Source organism: Phoxinus phoxinus (genome assembly GCF_949152265.1).
Source record: "Phoxinus phoxinus genome assembly, chromosome: 4".
Taxonomy (NCBI): domain Eukaryota; kingdom Metazoa; phylum Chordata; class Actinopteri; order Cypriniformes; family Leuciscidae; genus Phoxinus; species Phoxinus phoxinus.
This window is the reverse complement of record NC_136879.1, coordinates 3,160,777-3,178,174: the sequence shown is the minus strand read 5'-3', so window position 1 is coordinate 3,178,174 and position 17,398 is coordinate 3,160,777. Positions and strand designations below refer to the sequence as shown.

Sequence of the window (17,398 nt, the reverse complement as noted above, 5' to 3'; positions counted from 1 at the left end):
CAAAGTTACATTTAACAGCAAACAATTTATTATAATCTCACCTCTGAACATATTGAGCGCTTTAAGGAGGAAACCATGCCGACACACCGCAACCTCCATGCCCTCTTCGTCCAACTTGAAGGTCCTCCTAGAAGTCTCCTTCGCTGCTGTCCACGAGGAGCTCCCACATCTGCCTTGTCCAGGTAGCTGTGATGTAAATGAAACACACTATAAACATACTGTATATACTCCTTGTAATTTGAAGCTGAGGGCAGTTTTTTCACCAATGCAAATACAATCTGGGCTGTAAAAGCACACTAATTGTATTAAGAAATAATTTGAAACCTGCCTGTTTCACAGCTTTATGCAAGACATCAACAAATGTTGACAAGAGATGTGTCTATTGCAATAAATGCTCCTTCAAGAAACTAAAGCCGCGTTTCCACCGAAATTACCCGGAACAATTTGTCCCAGGAACTTTTTTCCCAGGAACATTTTTTGCCCCAGAACGGTTGCTTTCTGCGTTTACACCGCGGACTAAAGTACCGTGAAGATTATAAACTGCGTGCGACTGCAGTCTGGACGGACAGTAATCAGTTTTGAGCGCCACATTCATAATAAGTATGGAGGAGATTCAAACTGTGCTGTAGTGGTTTACTAACGAGGTAATTAACAAAACGGCAGAAAAGAGACGAGCACTGATATTATAAACTGCGCGCGTCTGCTCCTCCCAGTCTGCGACGGACAGTAGGCTAATCAGTTTTGAGCGCCACATTCATAATAAGTATGGAGGAGATTCAAACTGTGCTGTAGTTGTGTTTGTGATGCTGGGACGAACGTGCAGAAAATTTCCTGTTACACAAATACGCTTAATAAAGCCTGAACCTCATCGTCGGTCCAGCTGGGTTTTTTTTATTTTTTTTTATTAAATTCCATATTTGCAGACGGACAACTCTTACTGCATGAAGCCACGAACCGCAATAGATTTTTAAAAATACCGGTTAAAATAGAATGCTGCGTGGAGTCCTCCAGTCAAAATGCGGCGTGAACACAACCAATCAGCATGTTCAGCGCACAAGTCCCGCCCCCGAAAGTTCCTGAACTTTGAAAAAGTACTACCTCTAGCTAGTCCAAAACCGAAGAAAACGTCCTTTTCGTCATTGGAGAGCGGGTTCGCCCCCCGAAATTTTTGGGTAAACCACTATTTGTCCAATAACCCACTATATGGCGCAAACGTCCAGTTGGCCACTCCCACCAGACTCCGAGGCCACGCCCCCCGAACCCACTATTTGTCCGTTTGACCAATGTTTTGTGCAGACCCCCCCGCCCACGAAACCACTATTTGTCCAATAACCCACTATATGGCGCAAACGTCCCGTCGACCCCGCCCCCCGACTCCGAGGCCACGCCCCCGTCCCACGAACCCACTATTTGTCCAATAACCCACTATATTTACTGCACTCAGGGGCCTCCCCTGAGTCTGTGGCACCAAGTCCCATCCCATAATTCCACCGTCCAGGAACCCACTATTTTTTTCCATTGAATAAATGCTACGTGGGATCTCCATATCTCAGCTCTGGAAGGGTCTAGAACCTCCATTTTGGCATTCCTCTCTAAGTCTCATCACCCTCTAACAGAATCCAGAGTTTCAAGAAGATCAGAGAAACTTTTTTTCCAGACCCAAAAAAACCGTAAGGGGGTATTGGTATGCCTGTCGGTTTTTTTGGGTCGGAAAAAAAAGTTTTTTTTTTTTAATTTACAAATAGTGGGTTATTGGACAAATAGTGGGTTATTGGACATTTGCGCCAAATAGTGGGTTATTGGACGTTTGCGCCAAAACCGATTTGTAAATGATTTTCCCGCCGCACATGAAAATATGCTGCAATTGGACACAATCCCAAGTGCCATCGATTGAATGGGGATTCAGTCAGTTCCTTTGATAAACATTTTAATTAAAGTTCCTGTCTTGATGAAAACTATTTTACTGCACTCAGGGGCCTCCCCTGAGTCCATAGGACCAAGTCCCATCCCATAATTCCACCGTCCACGAACCCACTCTTTTTTTCCATTGAATAAATGCTACGTGGAATCATCCCACGAACCCACTATTTGTCCAATAACCCACTATTTTTGTAAAATGATTTTCACCGCCATACATGAAAATATGCTGCAAATGGACACAATCCCACCTGCAATCTATTTTACTGCAGTTATTTAACAAAGCATGTGTTTTTCACCCTTTTTCGACCTTCCGACCCCTGAACGAGGTCTTAGGTCCACCAATTAGCATAAAAAAACAACAAGACAAATGTAACATAACAAATATTTATTAGAACACAAACAATTTATTAGAACTTTTGAACAAATGGAACATTACAAATATTTATTAGAACACAAACAATTAGAACTTTTGAACAAATGGAACAAATATAACTAATAAAAATGTCGGGGTGCTTTCCGCTGCCGCTTTCTCCTGGCCACCTTTGGCCCGGAGGAGGTGGTGGGGCGCTCCGGGGTCCCCGGAGGGGCCTCCTCACCCTCCACAGCTGACTCGAAAAGCCTACGCTGCTCCGCGGCCTGCTTGGCGTCAAGATTCAGCGCGTAGAATTTGTCAGCCGTGGAGGTGTCGTGGCACATAAACCTGGACACCTTGTGCCTGTCCCCGGGGCTGTGGGTGTTCTTGACCTGTACAGAGAGGAAAGCACAGTTGGAAACAAACATGCGCACGTCAGAAGTTCACAAGGCAGAAACACGGGCTGGGTAACTCACGTGGGTTGCGATGGAGGTCCTAACGTCGGTGAACGTCGGAGCTCCTGGCAGCTCCAACCCAGCCCATGCCTCCTGAAAATACTGATTCAGGTTTTTACATGAGCTGGGCTTGGAGGTGAAAAAGAAGTAGTGGGCGTCGCTACCGCCCACTAACTCCTTCCTCATTGCCAGGAACTCCGTTAGCCACCCGTACTCCTCCTCGGTCACGGCCAGCTGAGCGGCCCCGAACGCCTGGTTTGTCTTGTGGGAAGCAATCTGTGGAAACAGCGAAAAACGACATGACACGTAAGAGAGAGAGAGAGAGAGACACAGAGAAAACACTCACATTAATCACATAGCACCCATCCATTGCACTCTGTCGCGCTGCCTCCACCTCCCCAATGGTCATGTTCTGGAACACCCCACCGCGATGCCCATAGATACAGGCAAGGTAGGCGTTGAGGTGCCCATAAAATGACCATTGGTCCTTCCTGTCGCTGGTCACCTTGAGACGGGCTGTGAGGGAAAAAAAAGACAAGCATTAAGGGGCATGTGTGTGTGGTACGCCAAGGTTTGAGAGGTAAGAGGAGGCAAAAACTTACCCAGGATCTCAGGAATGGTGACCTTGGTGGAGGCAACGCACTGGCGGAGAGCGGCCTTGGGGATGAGGTGGCCCTCCTTTGCCTGCTTGACAGCCACCTCATGAACGACCACCTTCCGCCTGACAGAGCGGATCAAGCTTTTAATTTCCCTGTTGAGGCCGACCATCACCGTGCGGGACAGCCGGCAGTTGGGCGGCGGGGTCTCGGTCACGTAGGCCAGGAACTGGGAAACGTTCTTCAGGTACATTTGGATCGTCGGCTCCGCGATCTTGGCCTGGTTCAGGGAGTTGTGCCAAGACCGCATCCTCGCCGTCTGATTTAGGAAGGCCAAGCTGGCCAGGTCCGTGTGCCCCGCCGCCATGTACGCCACGAAGTTCCTGATGCGAAAGACCTTGGAACCGACTTTGTTAACCAGCCTCGGAGTGGGGTCGGCGCCCTCCTGGTGGCCGCGGAACTCCTCGAGGAGGAGATCTGCGAAAAGAGAGAGAAAACAAACACAAGAGCAAATGGGGTCAGAACAAAAACACTGGGGTCGGAACATTGTACGCAGAGGGAGAGAGGGAGAAGAGACAAAGTACTCACTCAGAACTGGCACATGGTCGGGGAACGGGTACTTCTCCTGCTGCTGAGGTGGCTGGGCGGGGGTGAGAGGCTGGGGTGGGGGCCTGGGCTGCGACCTCCTCCTCAGCAATCGGTAGCGGCGGGTCACGTCCCTGAGTGCCCGGCTCAGGGTGTCCACCTGCCCGTTGAGGTCGGCCACGTTGTCCCGGAGGCGGGTGACGAGGCGCATGCAGCCAGGGTTGCTGCAGGGAAACTGTGGAGCGTTAGGGTCGGCGTCCAGCGCCTCCTCACCTGGAATCACCTCCTCTGGAGCAGCGGTTGTGGGATCCTCCAGATCCAGGGATGAGGCCAGTGGCACCGTCGGGTTGGTCGCCCTCAGCTCGGCGGGCGTATGTAGTCATTATCGCCCGTTGCTCGAGGTTGCGCATGCTGTGGGCGCTCCCCAGGTGCTCGGAGATGTGCACCAGCCGGGCTGGGCAAACTGGACACTTTATAGCTGTAAGAAAAGATGTGTCAAAAAAAGTCCAAACATACAGTGTATGACACAAAAAAAGTCTAAGATGTGTAATAAACCATTTGTAACATTTTGTGGTGGCATAAAGAACTACTCACCATTTCCATATCTTTTAACCATCTTTAAAGAATAAAAAAATATGAGTCAGCTTCTGACAATTGTATATGGGGCTTCATTGATGTTAAAAAATTAAATGAATACAAATGTTAGGCCAGGATTGATCAATTTAGGCCCGAAAAAAAGGAAAATAGTCATGTACGTGTAATAACCTTTAATAAAGCTATGTACAATACAACATCATTGCACGATAACACTTTATAGTACAATTTAAGATGATTTACGACTGCATAAACTATGAAGTTAGAGAATAGGGTTAGAGAATCTCACCTTTACTTGTATTAACGTCAGCAGATGTGATCAGTTGAGCGAAAGGGTGGGTGTGCGGACCCTTGAAAAAAATCCCCAGCCTCGTTAATTGTCACGACAACCGATTTTAAAACAAAAAAATCTCCAGACAAATAGGTTATTTTTGTTTTTGGTCGTGCCCCTTGCTCCACGTTCCCCAAACTCGAATCGATCACAGCGCCGGACGAGGCCTTTCCAAAGAGCCCACTCACAATGTCCAGCTCACCAGGGTCCCCGAGTTACAGCCGTTCAAACTCGGGGGTCTCAGCAGAGCCCGGGGCTCGCCGGATCCGTCGAGTTTTGGCCTTGATAATTCTTTGTTTATATCTGTATCTCGGGGCTCCAGGGGCCCACGAGGCCGCGGGTGGTCTCAAATTAAAGGTCTCAACCCGTTCTAAACACGATAAAACGTTAGGTGTCCATAGGAACCAGTGGGTCATCATGAAAAATAAAAAAGTCTCCAGTCACCATCCACATTTTCAGTCACCATTCACAATCACTGGGTTATTTTACAATTGGGGGTCAGGAAACGCTTAGGAAGTGGCTAGGGCCCTCAAACTCGGGGGCCCGACTCGGGGTCACTAGACGACGGTGCTCGCCGAGTTTCGGGCTCCCACGACCTTCCGTCTCCGTACGGACGCGCGTTTCGTTGGTTTGACCCCGTGAACAGGTTTTTCACACTTTTTTCGACCTGGCGACCCCTGATCGAGGGGCCCCAAACTTTCAAGGCTGCACCAGGAGGCCGTGGCGAGTCGGAAAACGACGCCCCCTAGTCGATCGGCCCTTCCGAAGCGGCGTCCGCGAAACCACTATAGAAAAACCCATTCATTTAATGGGCGAGTGGGATTTTGATAGAAAGGTCCCAGGGGCCCCAAACTCAGCACGGTGAACCCTGGGCCCGCCCTGAGTGACGTACCGATAGGGCCCGGGCCCTAGGGCCTGAGAAACATTTTTCATCCACCTCTCTGGCCTGTTTCCACTTGGAAAACAGGCCCGTTTTCAGCAGTACACCCGCCCGGACTTTAAACGCTTAACAAGCGGCTAGGGCCCTCAAACTCGGGGGCCCCACTTGGGGGGGTCCTGGGGGCAACATGCTCTCTGTCGCCCACTAGAGGTGTCCAAATAACCACAGTCCCGTGGCAAGTGGGTTGTAATCCGTGAATAGGGGGGTTAGTAATAAAGGCCCACTTCCCACCAAGTCCGTGGGCCTGTGGCCTCCCAATTCACCCTACGATCCCTCCGACCCATTATGCGTCCAATGGCAGCTTATTAACATGGGCTTTTTTCCACGAACCCACGTTTTGGACTACCTCGCGAGCAGGGACTTTCGGAGGGGGAAATATTTACCCAGAACTTCATTTAGACCCTGGTTCCTGCGGTGTAAACACACCGAGTACCAGCCCAAAGTTCCTAGTTCCTGGGGAAAGTTCCCGCGGTGGAAACGCGGCTTAAGAGTCGGAGCTGAGGAAGAAACCAAACAGAACATTAATCCATGCTGAATATTGAATATAAAAAAATCAAGATCATTGAATATAAAAAATCCAGATCAATCTATACTGGAAAAAAAAAATATCACCTTCCGCTTCGGAGAAACCGATATAGCTTCCTGTTGCCATCCACAGAGATTGCCAGCATGTCTGGGGTGCACCGCAGGGCATGCGGTCTTCCTCAAAAGCACAATATGAAAATTCGAGGAAGCTGCGCTGCAGCGTGTCCCTGCACACTGGTCCTGACTGAAAGATGCATTATATTAAATGTAACTTTGGAGATGTCTACATATGGTAAATAATTCTATAATATGGTGAACACTTACCCGCCCACCACACTTTGTACGGTGCTCCAGCAGCTTTGCCAAGGCTTGTCTGGACAGTGCCTGAGCGATAACTTTTAGTTCCCTAACACTGCTGAAAAGGTTGAGGGAATACAAAGTGGAAGAGCTGGTGGAAGCTGGCCAGTATCCACTGTTTATGAGGTACATGAACTCTGGAGCCCACTGCTGCTGGCATGTAAACAATGGCTGGTGCATGTCATAACGCCCTTGGGTAATAAGAAAACAAACCCATGAATACCTGAGTTTTTAGAAACAATCAGTTGGCACACCTTAAGACACTTGAGCTACATCTTGAGTAGAATCACACCAGCATAGTTCAAATAAGTATATATTTTTTGGTTTATCATAATGACAAGATGTATTCTGTCGTTTTTAAAGTACTATTATTTTCATTGCAAAGTAAAGGCAAAAAAAGGGGAAACAGCTGAATATTGATAAAAGATCAGAGTTTAGAAATATTACCATTGATGGAAATTAAAATGACCGCTTTCGCTTTGCCAGGTGACAACGTTATGCTGGGGACTTCACAGGGACATTTTTGAGTCACTCTCACCGTTGGCAAAATACAAGCTAGCAGAGGAAAGATAAACACAAAATTAGCCTACTAGATTTATTAGATAAGAGTACAAAAGAGTTTTGCAATTACCTACCTTGGCCGTGTGAGCTGTATCCTCCCTCCTCTTCTAACAAAATATTTGGATGGGGGAATGGCTTTAAAAAAGCCCTCAAGGACTGACTCCCTATCGTGGAGTGGCCATCTTCTGTGAGTCTTGCTATCACAGGTTTCACAGAACCACTGGTCTGGCAGACACTCTCTGCATCTAGGAACGAAATCAATGAACCAATATAGTCATTGAACCAACTCTTTAAAACAGCCCTGACTCCACCATAAACATGAAGACATCAATTAGTGATGCACTCTAAAAACCTACAAAGTATGAAATAACATTAATGAGATCTCACCTAACAACTGCAGGCTTGCAGCAATGGCTACAAAATGGTTGGCCAACATCCTGAGTTTGGATGAGGCATGTAAGGTGGAATGGCCTTGCCTCCTTCCATCTTTGTGAGGCTTGCTGCTGCCTGAAAGCCCATGATGATCATGCCCTCTGGATTTCAGGGGAGTCAGACATAGCAGAGAGGCTCTCCATGTTTTTTTCTGCAAAGACAAATATGAATTTAATTGACAAAGCACCATTTCTATGCAGACCCATGATTTCATAATAATGCGTAAATATATTGCCAATGCTTTAAGAAACATAAATTTCAGAACTTTTTCAAATCAACTTTCCAACAGTCTAGGGCCAAATTCAGCATACTTTGAAACATGTATCATGGTAAATTGTATGAACGTGAAAATTGAGACGTAATTCCATTGGGGCAAAATTGAAAATACTAAATGTGTGATTGAAACTACCAAAAAAAGGGGTTCAATAATAGGACTCAGGCCATTGTGGACACAATTTGTGGCTTTGATGATTTAACCCTCTGGGGACTAAGCCCTTTTTGGTCCGTTTTCTCTATTTTTACATTTGGGCTTATAAACCATATGTAATGGAGATGGAACACCATGTGTTTGGTATCTATGGATTCAGAAGACCCTAAGCTAACATAATCATGCATGTAATGTGTTTATAAAGGAAGTATGAGTGAAAAATGTACAATAATCGAGAGAATTTCAAAAACGAAAATTAGATTTTTGTCATTTATTACTGAAAATCACACCTCACACAACAATAGTGAACAGTTTTTGAACCAAAAAATTTTTGTCAAACCCTTTGCTTGACAGCCATTTGTAATTGTTTAATCAAATGTGTTGAGAACAATGAAATAAGGAACTTTTTTTACAAACAGTCCCAGGCGTGAAAAAGCGTCTGCTTCGAACTAAATGAGACCTGCTTGCTCTGAAGAACAGACACACTCACAACCTGGCAGATTTACTTTCCACTAACTGTTCCAGAGTTTGTTCTGCCGTAAATCTTACTGCTTGCCATCATAAAAGTGCTAAAACAATACAATAATAATGCTATTTAAGTTATTCTGTCTCTCTCTTATATAGATCTCTGTGCGCTCTGTAATACTCCGCTCCGTTCGCTATCTGTCTCATTCTCCGTCCACATGACGCTGTTTGTTTGCACGTTGAAGGCTAGAGTCCTCTGATTGGCTAGAATACGTCATGTAACCTTCCTCTGATTGGGTAAAAAAAAAAATCCTCCCAGCGGCAATTTTTCCATTGGTGGAATTTGCCTAACAACATCGATTTCTTTGGCCTTTTTATGCAGTGGTATTGCGCAACAGCGAAGTGTGTGTATAATACAAACGGGACATCACTGTTTTCAGCGGAATCTGAGGAAGACGGCAAAAAAGACCGCACCTCTCTATCATTAATAGTTTTGAAGATAATTGCACATTTGTAAAAGTATGCCATTTTGGGCGGTACCGCCCAATTTGTCCCCAGAGGGTTAAGGAGTTGATGTGGGTACAACTGACCCTTCGCTAAGCCATGCCGGATACCGCCACAGGCCATTTTATGCCTTAGCAGGCCTTAACTAGGCACGGGAGGTCTGGCAAGCTTTCGAGTTTTAACATTGTATGCCAGAATTGTACATGAATCCAGGATTTGGGTGAACCCTGCTTTCAGAACTGCCTCAGGAAAATTACCTAAAAATAATTCAAATGTATTTGATCATATTTGACCAAATTCCACTTGAGGATCATAACTGGCTGCAGGAAGATCTTCAGTGAGCAGGTAGTTCCCGATCTGGTTGTGTGCAACTACAACAGCACACAGAGAAATAAAACCAAGTTAGACCACCAACACAACTTGATTTCTTGACAATGATGTGTAACCAATTACTATTATTATTACAGGGTTCCCACTCTAAACCAAATGTTAAATTCCCATTTTTTTTCTGACTTTCACTGACTAAAACTATGAATTTCCATGACCTATAATGAACGGCAAAACAGGCCGCTGTTTTGCGGAGCACCGAGCAGACAAAAAACAGCCACAGACAGTGTTTTAAATCCAACCAATTTCAAACTTTATTTACTTGTTCACAGATGTTTTTAGTATAATTCTAAGTTGGCGAAATGCGACAGTCGTATCCTAATGTCGTGTGCAGTGAAAAGGCTGCTTACCGTGACCCTTTTATAATTGTAGCTTTGTCAGGTTAGTACAAGGTAAGCTAAAAAAAATATACAAGACGACAAAATCATAAATCACAGCCATTCATAACCGCGCGTGGGCTCTATTCGCAGCTAAACACGAAAACCAAACGGAATAAAACAAAATTAAACCATTAAACATTATTCAAAATACATAATCAGTGACTGATACAATCTTTGTAATGAAATGCACTTGTTTGAGCTTAAAATGGTCTGAGCTTGAATATCATTTTGGGAGACTTTGATTGCCACTATGAGAGCAACAATGGATAATTTACCTCCGATTTTGAAAAGAAATTAAAGGAAACAAGAACGTTCAAACTGAAATGCACAATGAAAAAATTTGTTGCTTAAAACCTGTTAGCCTTCAGCGCCACTTTTGAAAAATCCCCAGAAATAGCATACCCAACCTAAAAAAGATTCAATTAATTGACCCTTTGTCCTAAAAGCTCAAGTATGGTCTCATTTGAAAGCTGACACCTGGCACTTTATTGGAAATGTAGAATGAATTATTGTCATAATGAAAAAAAAAATATGAATAGCTTCAAAGTTGTGTAAGTTATTAGAAATTTATTTTTATGAAACATCTTCATGAAAATTAAATTGAAGTTGGCCCGTCAGCACTCTAGAAATGCACTCCAGCTAAAGACACATGTCTGACCATGTTATATTTAAAATTTGAAGGTGATAAGTCTAAAACTCTGTATTTTGTTAAATGTTTTTCAAGATCATCTCAAATGACTTTATTTTGAATTGACTCTAAAATGCAAACTTGTGTTTATTGTCATCTATTAGCATCTATTCAGTCTATTGTCTCTATTGTTTTGTGGTGCAAACGAGCCCCATTCAGTGTCACTCTCTCCTGCACACATTTACACCTTTCCAGCCGGCTTATGGCCATAAATATTCTTTTCCTTTGTCTCCATTATAATCGCTAACGACTGGCTAATCACGGTGTTTCACCCCCTAATTTCTTTCATAATCTTCACTTCACATTTGAAACTGTATCAAATGCCTTTCTTAAATAAAGAAATATTTCAGTAAGCATTCCGATTTAGAAAAAAAATCATAAAAAAATAACAGCTAGATGGCAGGTGCAACTAGAGAGCTAGCTAGCATGTTAGCTTAGCACACCATCAATACACGACAATTTATGAGATTAAAACCCTGTTTGTGCTCCAAACTTACTTTATAGTGCAAGTCGAGTGTTTTAAATAATCTTCTATGAGCTTATTTGGCTTCAGAAAAGAAAATCAGACAGAAAATATATGATTTGATATTATTCTGCACTATTGTAAAGTCTATACCGATTAGCATTACATTATACATATAATCTATTATTATAAAAATACCTGACATGGCTCGAAGAACACAGGTAAATCAAATATCATTGCAATCATGTTTATTGTCTTCAAAACATCTTTATCTGCATGTTATAGCGATCTCTGAAAGCTAACGTTAGCTGTGTTTATGTCAGTGACGTCCTGGAAGGTCACAGGTTATTGTTCTTCTTCGTGTGCTCCCATATTTGGAAAAAACTGTGCAAATGGCGCCCTCATTCTGCTGTATGGATTGAAAACACAGTACATCAGAGTATCCAGCGCTCTTTATGTATACATCGACGCATTTGGATATAAATTCAATAAATATTATTCCTGTCTATAGAAATATGATGTAAACCTATGATAATATATCAATATTTCTCCAAATCTGCACATTTTTGAGCCAAAAGCCCTGAGGAACGTTGTTTTGTCACGCGTTCTCAAGACAACAGCACCGGAGTTTTTTTCTGAATGGAGCAGCTGACGCTCATAATTCATATTAAAGGTATCGACTCATTTTTTCATTACATAAATCCTGACACAAATTAAGACATAACTGTCACTATAAGTTTCTCAGAATACAATAGTGGTCAAATACTGAAACGTGAGACTTATATATTTTTAATGATGTATAGTTTGTCAAGGTAATAACATTAAATCTGATAGTAACTTTGAACTATTTAAAAAAAAAAACGCTTCAGAGCGTCCTCGCTCTGGTGAAGGTTAACAGGTTAATGTCCTTGTTCCCTCTGTATGGGCTGAACTATCAGCTGCAAAATCCCAGAAATATCATGTCTTTTGTCATGTCGCGGCAGGTTAGGACAAATGATACATGGAAAATGTAGCCTATTTTATCGCGTGTTGTCACGTCGCATCTGTTTAGGACACGGTGCTAAATTCCCAAACAAAGCTCGACTGGAAGCTAGATTGAATTGCCTCCATTTAATTTCAAGGGCCTGTTGTATCATTAATACAACATTGATTAAAACATTAAATAACGATGAATTTACACAAATATATGAGTTTAAATACATGGCTAAATACCGGGTGCATAGGCTAAGAATTTGTCAAGAGTTAACAGTAATTAGCTTGCAACCTAATTAGCAACATTTTCAATTCTGTCAGCTATCACTTGCTGCCTAACCTAGGCTAAACGTTACACTTTAAAAAATAATCTTTAACTAACAGTTAGCTAGCTAACATTATAGCTACATACCACTTTGTCCTGATGACTTGTATGACCAGTGGGACTCCGTAAGCTTAAGGCACCACAAGATTTCAGCCTCAAGGGTCTTTGCTGGTGTTAAACTGAGACGTGCTCCACTGTGTCTCACACTGCCGTGACTGCTGGGGATGGGAGCGGATTCTTTAGCTGATTGCGGTTCTCTTGGAGCTATATGGGCACTTGGGCGAAGATGATGCTCCTGTCGGCTTCATACGAGTAGCATGCATGTTGTTTGCGTGGCTGCGAAGTGCACCCTCACCCATATTTGATAGCTCAAGAGTAGTTTTACAAACTTTACATTTAGCTTTTCTGTCGTCTACTTTTAACACCCAGTCTTTAAATGGTTAATTTTGTAGCCAAAGCTCTTGAAATGTACATTTTCCTGGCATGCTTGCCTTAGTTAACAGGTACAGATGACTGCATTCGACTAAGTGATTTCCAATTGAGCAGAGGCCTGTTGCACAAAACTAGGATAAGGGATTAAGCCAGGATATCTTGGTGATCCTGGCTCAATTGATCCGTAATCCGGTTGCACTAAAGCTGGATAGGGGGCAGGAGGATATGTTATGGTATAAATTACCATGGAGATTTATTCTGTGGAGCTAGCCTGCTCCAGACCAGGCTAAATTCCAGGATCTATTTAATCTCATCCCTAATGTCAGTCAGCAGTCACCACAAATGGAAACCAATAGTTATTTCACTGCTCACTATACATTGTTATCACATATAACTAGACCCACTGTCATTATTTAAACGTTTGTGATCATTTATTTCAATGATTTTGGATAAATAATGATTTTTAGATGATATTACTATCATTAGATAATTTACAGTTTCCCATAGACTATAAGGCTATATATAAAATGATAGAATATTAGGGCCACAGAGGAAAAAAAAAAAGATAAGTCATAATATTGTAACCAGTTGTTTTAAAGGAGGACAGTTGTTAAAATGACAGATGTGGGGCATTTCGTGAAATTGTACTTCAGTATGGTTTCATAAACAAAGACATGCTGATGTGGCAGAATATTAAGTATCACATTGACATAAGTATCAAAACTGTAAAAATAATATAGCTTTTCTGCAGAAAGAACCAGCCTCATAAATTTATGACTTTATCCTTTTTCTTCAGTGTGGCCCTAGTACTCTGTCATATCAACCAATACACATTCCATATGAATATAAAAACACAATGTGTAACATTATGTTCCTTTATTGAATAAGGACAAAACAAAGCAGGTAAACCATCAGCTCCTTTCGAAACTGAAGTCACAGTCTACAAGATGGAAAGCACAGAATCAAAGCATATTATACAAAATGATACATACACATTCAAAGGTCTGTATATAACACACCCTGCATGTCTGCACACTAAAATAAATGCAGGACAAATCCATACACATCAACTGAACAGACAAATGAATGGATGCAGTAGCCTCCCTGCAGCCTTGTATTACACACAATATACCGCACAAACATCATAAGAGGCCAAATTCGTAAAAAAACGAACCCAAAAAAAAACTAATTCCTCTGCCACCGCAGGACATATTTAACCAAAATTGAAAGCACACATACTAACTAAAATAATTCAACACATATTGGTCCCTCAGCAGCCAACCACTGTCGTCATCAGGGAAGATTGCCGGATTGTCCCAGTCCATGGGTGGTGGCACTCTGGGGGCCCTCTCCTTCCTTATAGTTTAGACAAAAAATATAAACTTTAAGTAAATGTGTGCTTAAAACAAGCAAAAAAATAAAAAAATCTGTCAATATAATAAGAAAAATTCTCTTGAAATAAGTTTACTTTTTCCATAAACACTTAATTTTAGAAAAGTTCTCTTGTTTCACTGGCAGATTTTTTTGCTTATTTTCCTAGGTAATTTTGCTCAAGAAAATATTTAAGATTTTTTTTAGATATTTTTTTTTTACTGAAAACAAGACAAAAATACTAAGTAAGAAATACATTTTTGCAGTGCAGTGAGCAACCGACCTTGGGTCCTTTGAAAGGCGCTATATAAATTAAAGTGATTATTATTATAGCTCATCTATTTATTCAATTAAATTTTATTTATATAGCACTTTTCACAATTGTTTCATTCTGTCGAAGCAGCGTTACATTAATAAAAGCAGGAGAAACACACAAAAAAACGGTGGACAACATAAGAAGCAGAGTACAACGGCTAAGATTAAACCGTACTGAGCGTAGTAACGTTAAATAATAATGCAAGGCTTTAATAATAATTTATCATAGCTTTATACAGTGTGATGGAGTTACTTTACATAATTTCACTCATATCTGCAGTGCATTTCAATTAAAAATTTAACCGTTTCATAATTACAGTACAAATGCGTTTTTGGAGATGTGAATTAAATATTTGAATTGTAATTGTGATGTTTCAGCGGAGCGGTGAGTGTGTAATTGTGCACTACTTACGCATTCAGGCGCTCTGCAATACTTTGCCACGCTTTTTCTCTTTGCTTTATCACTGTGGCGGTGTTGCCTTTCTTCTTAATTATATCTTTTACCTCCTCGTATGCCTCCATGAGGATTTGCGCTTCCGACGGGGAAAAGTACGCGGCTCTAGTTGCCATGGTAAATCAGTTAATCTGTGATCTGTGGCGGAATCTATTTGAGTGAGCCGTGAGCGCGCACCTATCCAGGATTGGTTTCACCTGGCTTAATGAATCCGTGTCTGCTCATCCTGGCTTGGTCTTTGTGCAACCAATTAAGCCTGGACGCACATGTTTTGGCTTCATTGAGCTCAGCTGAGTCATTTATCCCGGATGTCTTAATTCTACTTTTGTGCAACAGGCCCCAGGAAGGGAATAAATATGGCGCTCAAAATAGCCTAAGCACAACAATACAGAAAGATGTGTGAAACCGCGCGATAAAAAAATCGGTATAGAAAAATTACATTTTGATAAATGGGAACTAAAATCTAAAGCAACAAACTAAATTCCCTGATATTCCATGACTTGGACAAAAAATATATAAAATTCTCTGACTTTCAATGTCTGGAATAGACCTTTTAAAATTCCATGACATTCCAGAAATTCCATGACCCGTGGGAACCCTGTTATTATTACCGGTAGCTGAGGCTTTGGGCCGCCCTCCACGCCTCCCCCTTGGCTTGCCACGCCCTAAACACACCCTTTTTGGGATTGGCGGAGGGGGAACTTGCCTCTGCTCCTCGGATTCTTTCTGGGGGTTGAAGTGAAAATCATGATTAGGCAGTTAAATATATATTTTTTGTAAAGATGCAATGGATATAAAATAGAACTTCTTTTCAAGAATTTTTTAAGAACGATTTCAAGAAAGAATCCTTGATTTAATGCATTCAGTTTGGCTGGACCAAGGAGTTCAAAAGTAAAAATCAACTCTATACCCCTTTCATAAAAATGTTTGACAATTGAGAGCAGCTAGATACAATCACAGACTGAATGAGTCTGAGGTACCTAGGCTTATAGAGTGATACAGAGTCTACAGAGTGATTATTATAGCCTAAATATTTCTTCAACCATTAAGGTACAATGGATTTTTTTATACGTGGTAATACATAGAATAGGACTAGGACCCAATGTAGGCACTCTACTTCATTGCATCTGAATTTTTTTGTTTTTTTTTGTTTTAACGCCTAAAAAACACCTACCCTGGCTTCAGTCAGAACATGTTCTAAGCTCATTTCAAGGGCCACCCGTCTCCCCTCCATGTAATTGTCATCTTGACAATCAGTGACACGTGGTCATCACAGAAACGAGGGGCAGACAGAAAAAGAAGGACAGACAGAGATGCACAAACATAGATAAGAGACACAGACAGAAATGAGAGACAGACCGAAAGACAAACAGTGCACAAATCCAGAGAGGTTGGCGCTTAAAAGGGCCTTTGGCTGTGGTGGTGTAATGGTAATCTACTAGTAGGTGGGTAATGTTGGAAGAATCTAAAAACAAAAACAAAAAAAACACTTGTTTACAGGGAGGGAGTTAATGGGACAGAGACAATGAAATGACTTAACAATGGATAAAATATAACATTATTGTGACTGTTATGCACAGAGCTAAATATATCTTTTTTTAATGAGCACTGAAGTGCTCAATTAAAAAAATAAAATGGACTTGGTTCTGTTCACTATTTTCTTTAGCAATTTTTTTTCTATTTTCTCTATTATCTTTTATTTTTTATATTAAAAAATTGTGATTAGCCACAATAGTAGTTATGAATTTGTATAATTTATTATGGATTTATGTGGGTGTTTATTATATAATTTTGCGTGGATTTTTAACTGATACGTTAGGCTGTAAAACTAACGTTAACCAATCTGGCAACACCGTTCTTCATTCTGAACATTGTGGGCTAATGTAATACTGAAAATCTTATATTCCCCTATGATTGTAGGCTACCTTTACATGATTATTTGCGACAAAAATTTACTTGAATTCAATTAACGTTAGCTAACTTTGCTAGCCTGCAAAAATCGATATTTTGGTGCAGAAAGCTATAAAGTCTTCTATCATTTATCGTCATAAGAATGAAATGGCCACCTTACAAAGTTTCTAAACACAACTTAGGCCCCGTTTACACGATGGGAAAACGCAGATATTTCTCTGCGTTTTGGCCTGTCATTTACACGAAAACGCCGTTTTTATCCCAGAAAACGATTATTTCTAAAAACTCCGGCCAAAGTGGAGATTTCTGAAAACGCCGGTTATGTGTTGTGTGTCAACTGGGAGAAACGGGGTTTTAGGTTCTCTCTTGTCGATTCTGAGGATTCTGATTGGCTTGCATGGCTTTATCCTTCTCCCTACACTGCCGCCCATAGGTTTGGCATAGTTATAAAGGCGCTCGACGGCGTATTTATGCGGGTTGTGTGCACGATGTTATTATTGAAAACGGAGGGGGGGAAATATTCGTTTCTCTAAATACCCGGCTATGTGTAAATGTGGCCTTAGTTTATGTGGAAAACAGCAGCTACTCTATCCTCGAGGATCTATCAATTCAAAAACTAAAGCAGCGTTCGACCCACCGTCTATTTCTGTTACTTG

General features: G+C 41.8%; 2 protein-coding genes and 3 long non-coding RNA genes across 5 annotated transcripts in view; 1 reads left to right on the top strand and 4 right to left on the bottom strand.

Moving 5' to 3' along the window:
* The window catches only part of LOC306997308, a 413,102-nt gene that overhangs the window by 382,774 nt on the left and 12,930 nt on the right, over positions 1 to 17,398 (top strand). The window lies entirely within an intron of this gene.
* LOC306997396 (uncharacterized protein) lies at positions 2,427 to 5,514 on the bottom strand. Its single transcript, XM_079610700.1, has 6 exons — positions 4,792 to 5,514; positions 4,503 to 4,524; positions 3,912 to 4,386; positions 3,330 to 3,800; positions 3,074 to 3,243; positions 2,427 to 3,003 (listed from the first exon to the last, which is right to left on the bottom strand). The coding sequence occupies exons 3-6, from the start codon at positions 4,117 to 4,119 to the stop codon at positions 2,716 to 2,718; spliced, it is 1,137 nt and encodes a 378-aa protein (XP_079466826.1). The 5' UTR covers positions 4,120 to 4,386; positions 4,503 to 4,524; positions 4,792 to 5,514; the 3' UTR covers positions 2,427 to 2,715.
* LOC306996818 (uncharacterized protein) lies at positions 5,615 to 6,835 on the bottom strand (the record flags this gene model as incomplete). Its single annotated transcript, XM_079609720.1, has 3 exons — positions 5,615 to 6,270; positions 6,386 to 6,542; positions 6,623 to 6,835. 3 exons carry the CDS (start codon positions 6,833 to 6,835, stop codon positions 6,116 to 6,118), a joined length of 525 nt encoding a protein of 174 aa, XP_079465846.1. The 3' UTR covers positions 5,615 to 6,115.
* Positions 7,121 to 7,793, bottom strand: LOC306997411. Its single transcript, XR_013797373.1, has 3 exons — positions 7,604 to 7,793; positions 7,291 to 7,461; positions 7,121 to 7,210 (listed from the first exon to the last, which is right to left on the bottom strand). It is a non-coding gene; the product is annotated as an uncharacterized lncRNA (long non-coding RNA).
* On the bottom strand, positions 9,338 to 16,111 carry LOC306997410. The gene is made up of 3 exons (XR_013797372.1): positions 16,006 to 16,111; positions 15,443 to 15,557; positions 9,338 to 9,415 (listed from the first exon to the last, which is right to left on the bottom strand). It is a non-coding gene; the product is annotated as an uncharacterized lncRNA (long non-coding RNA).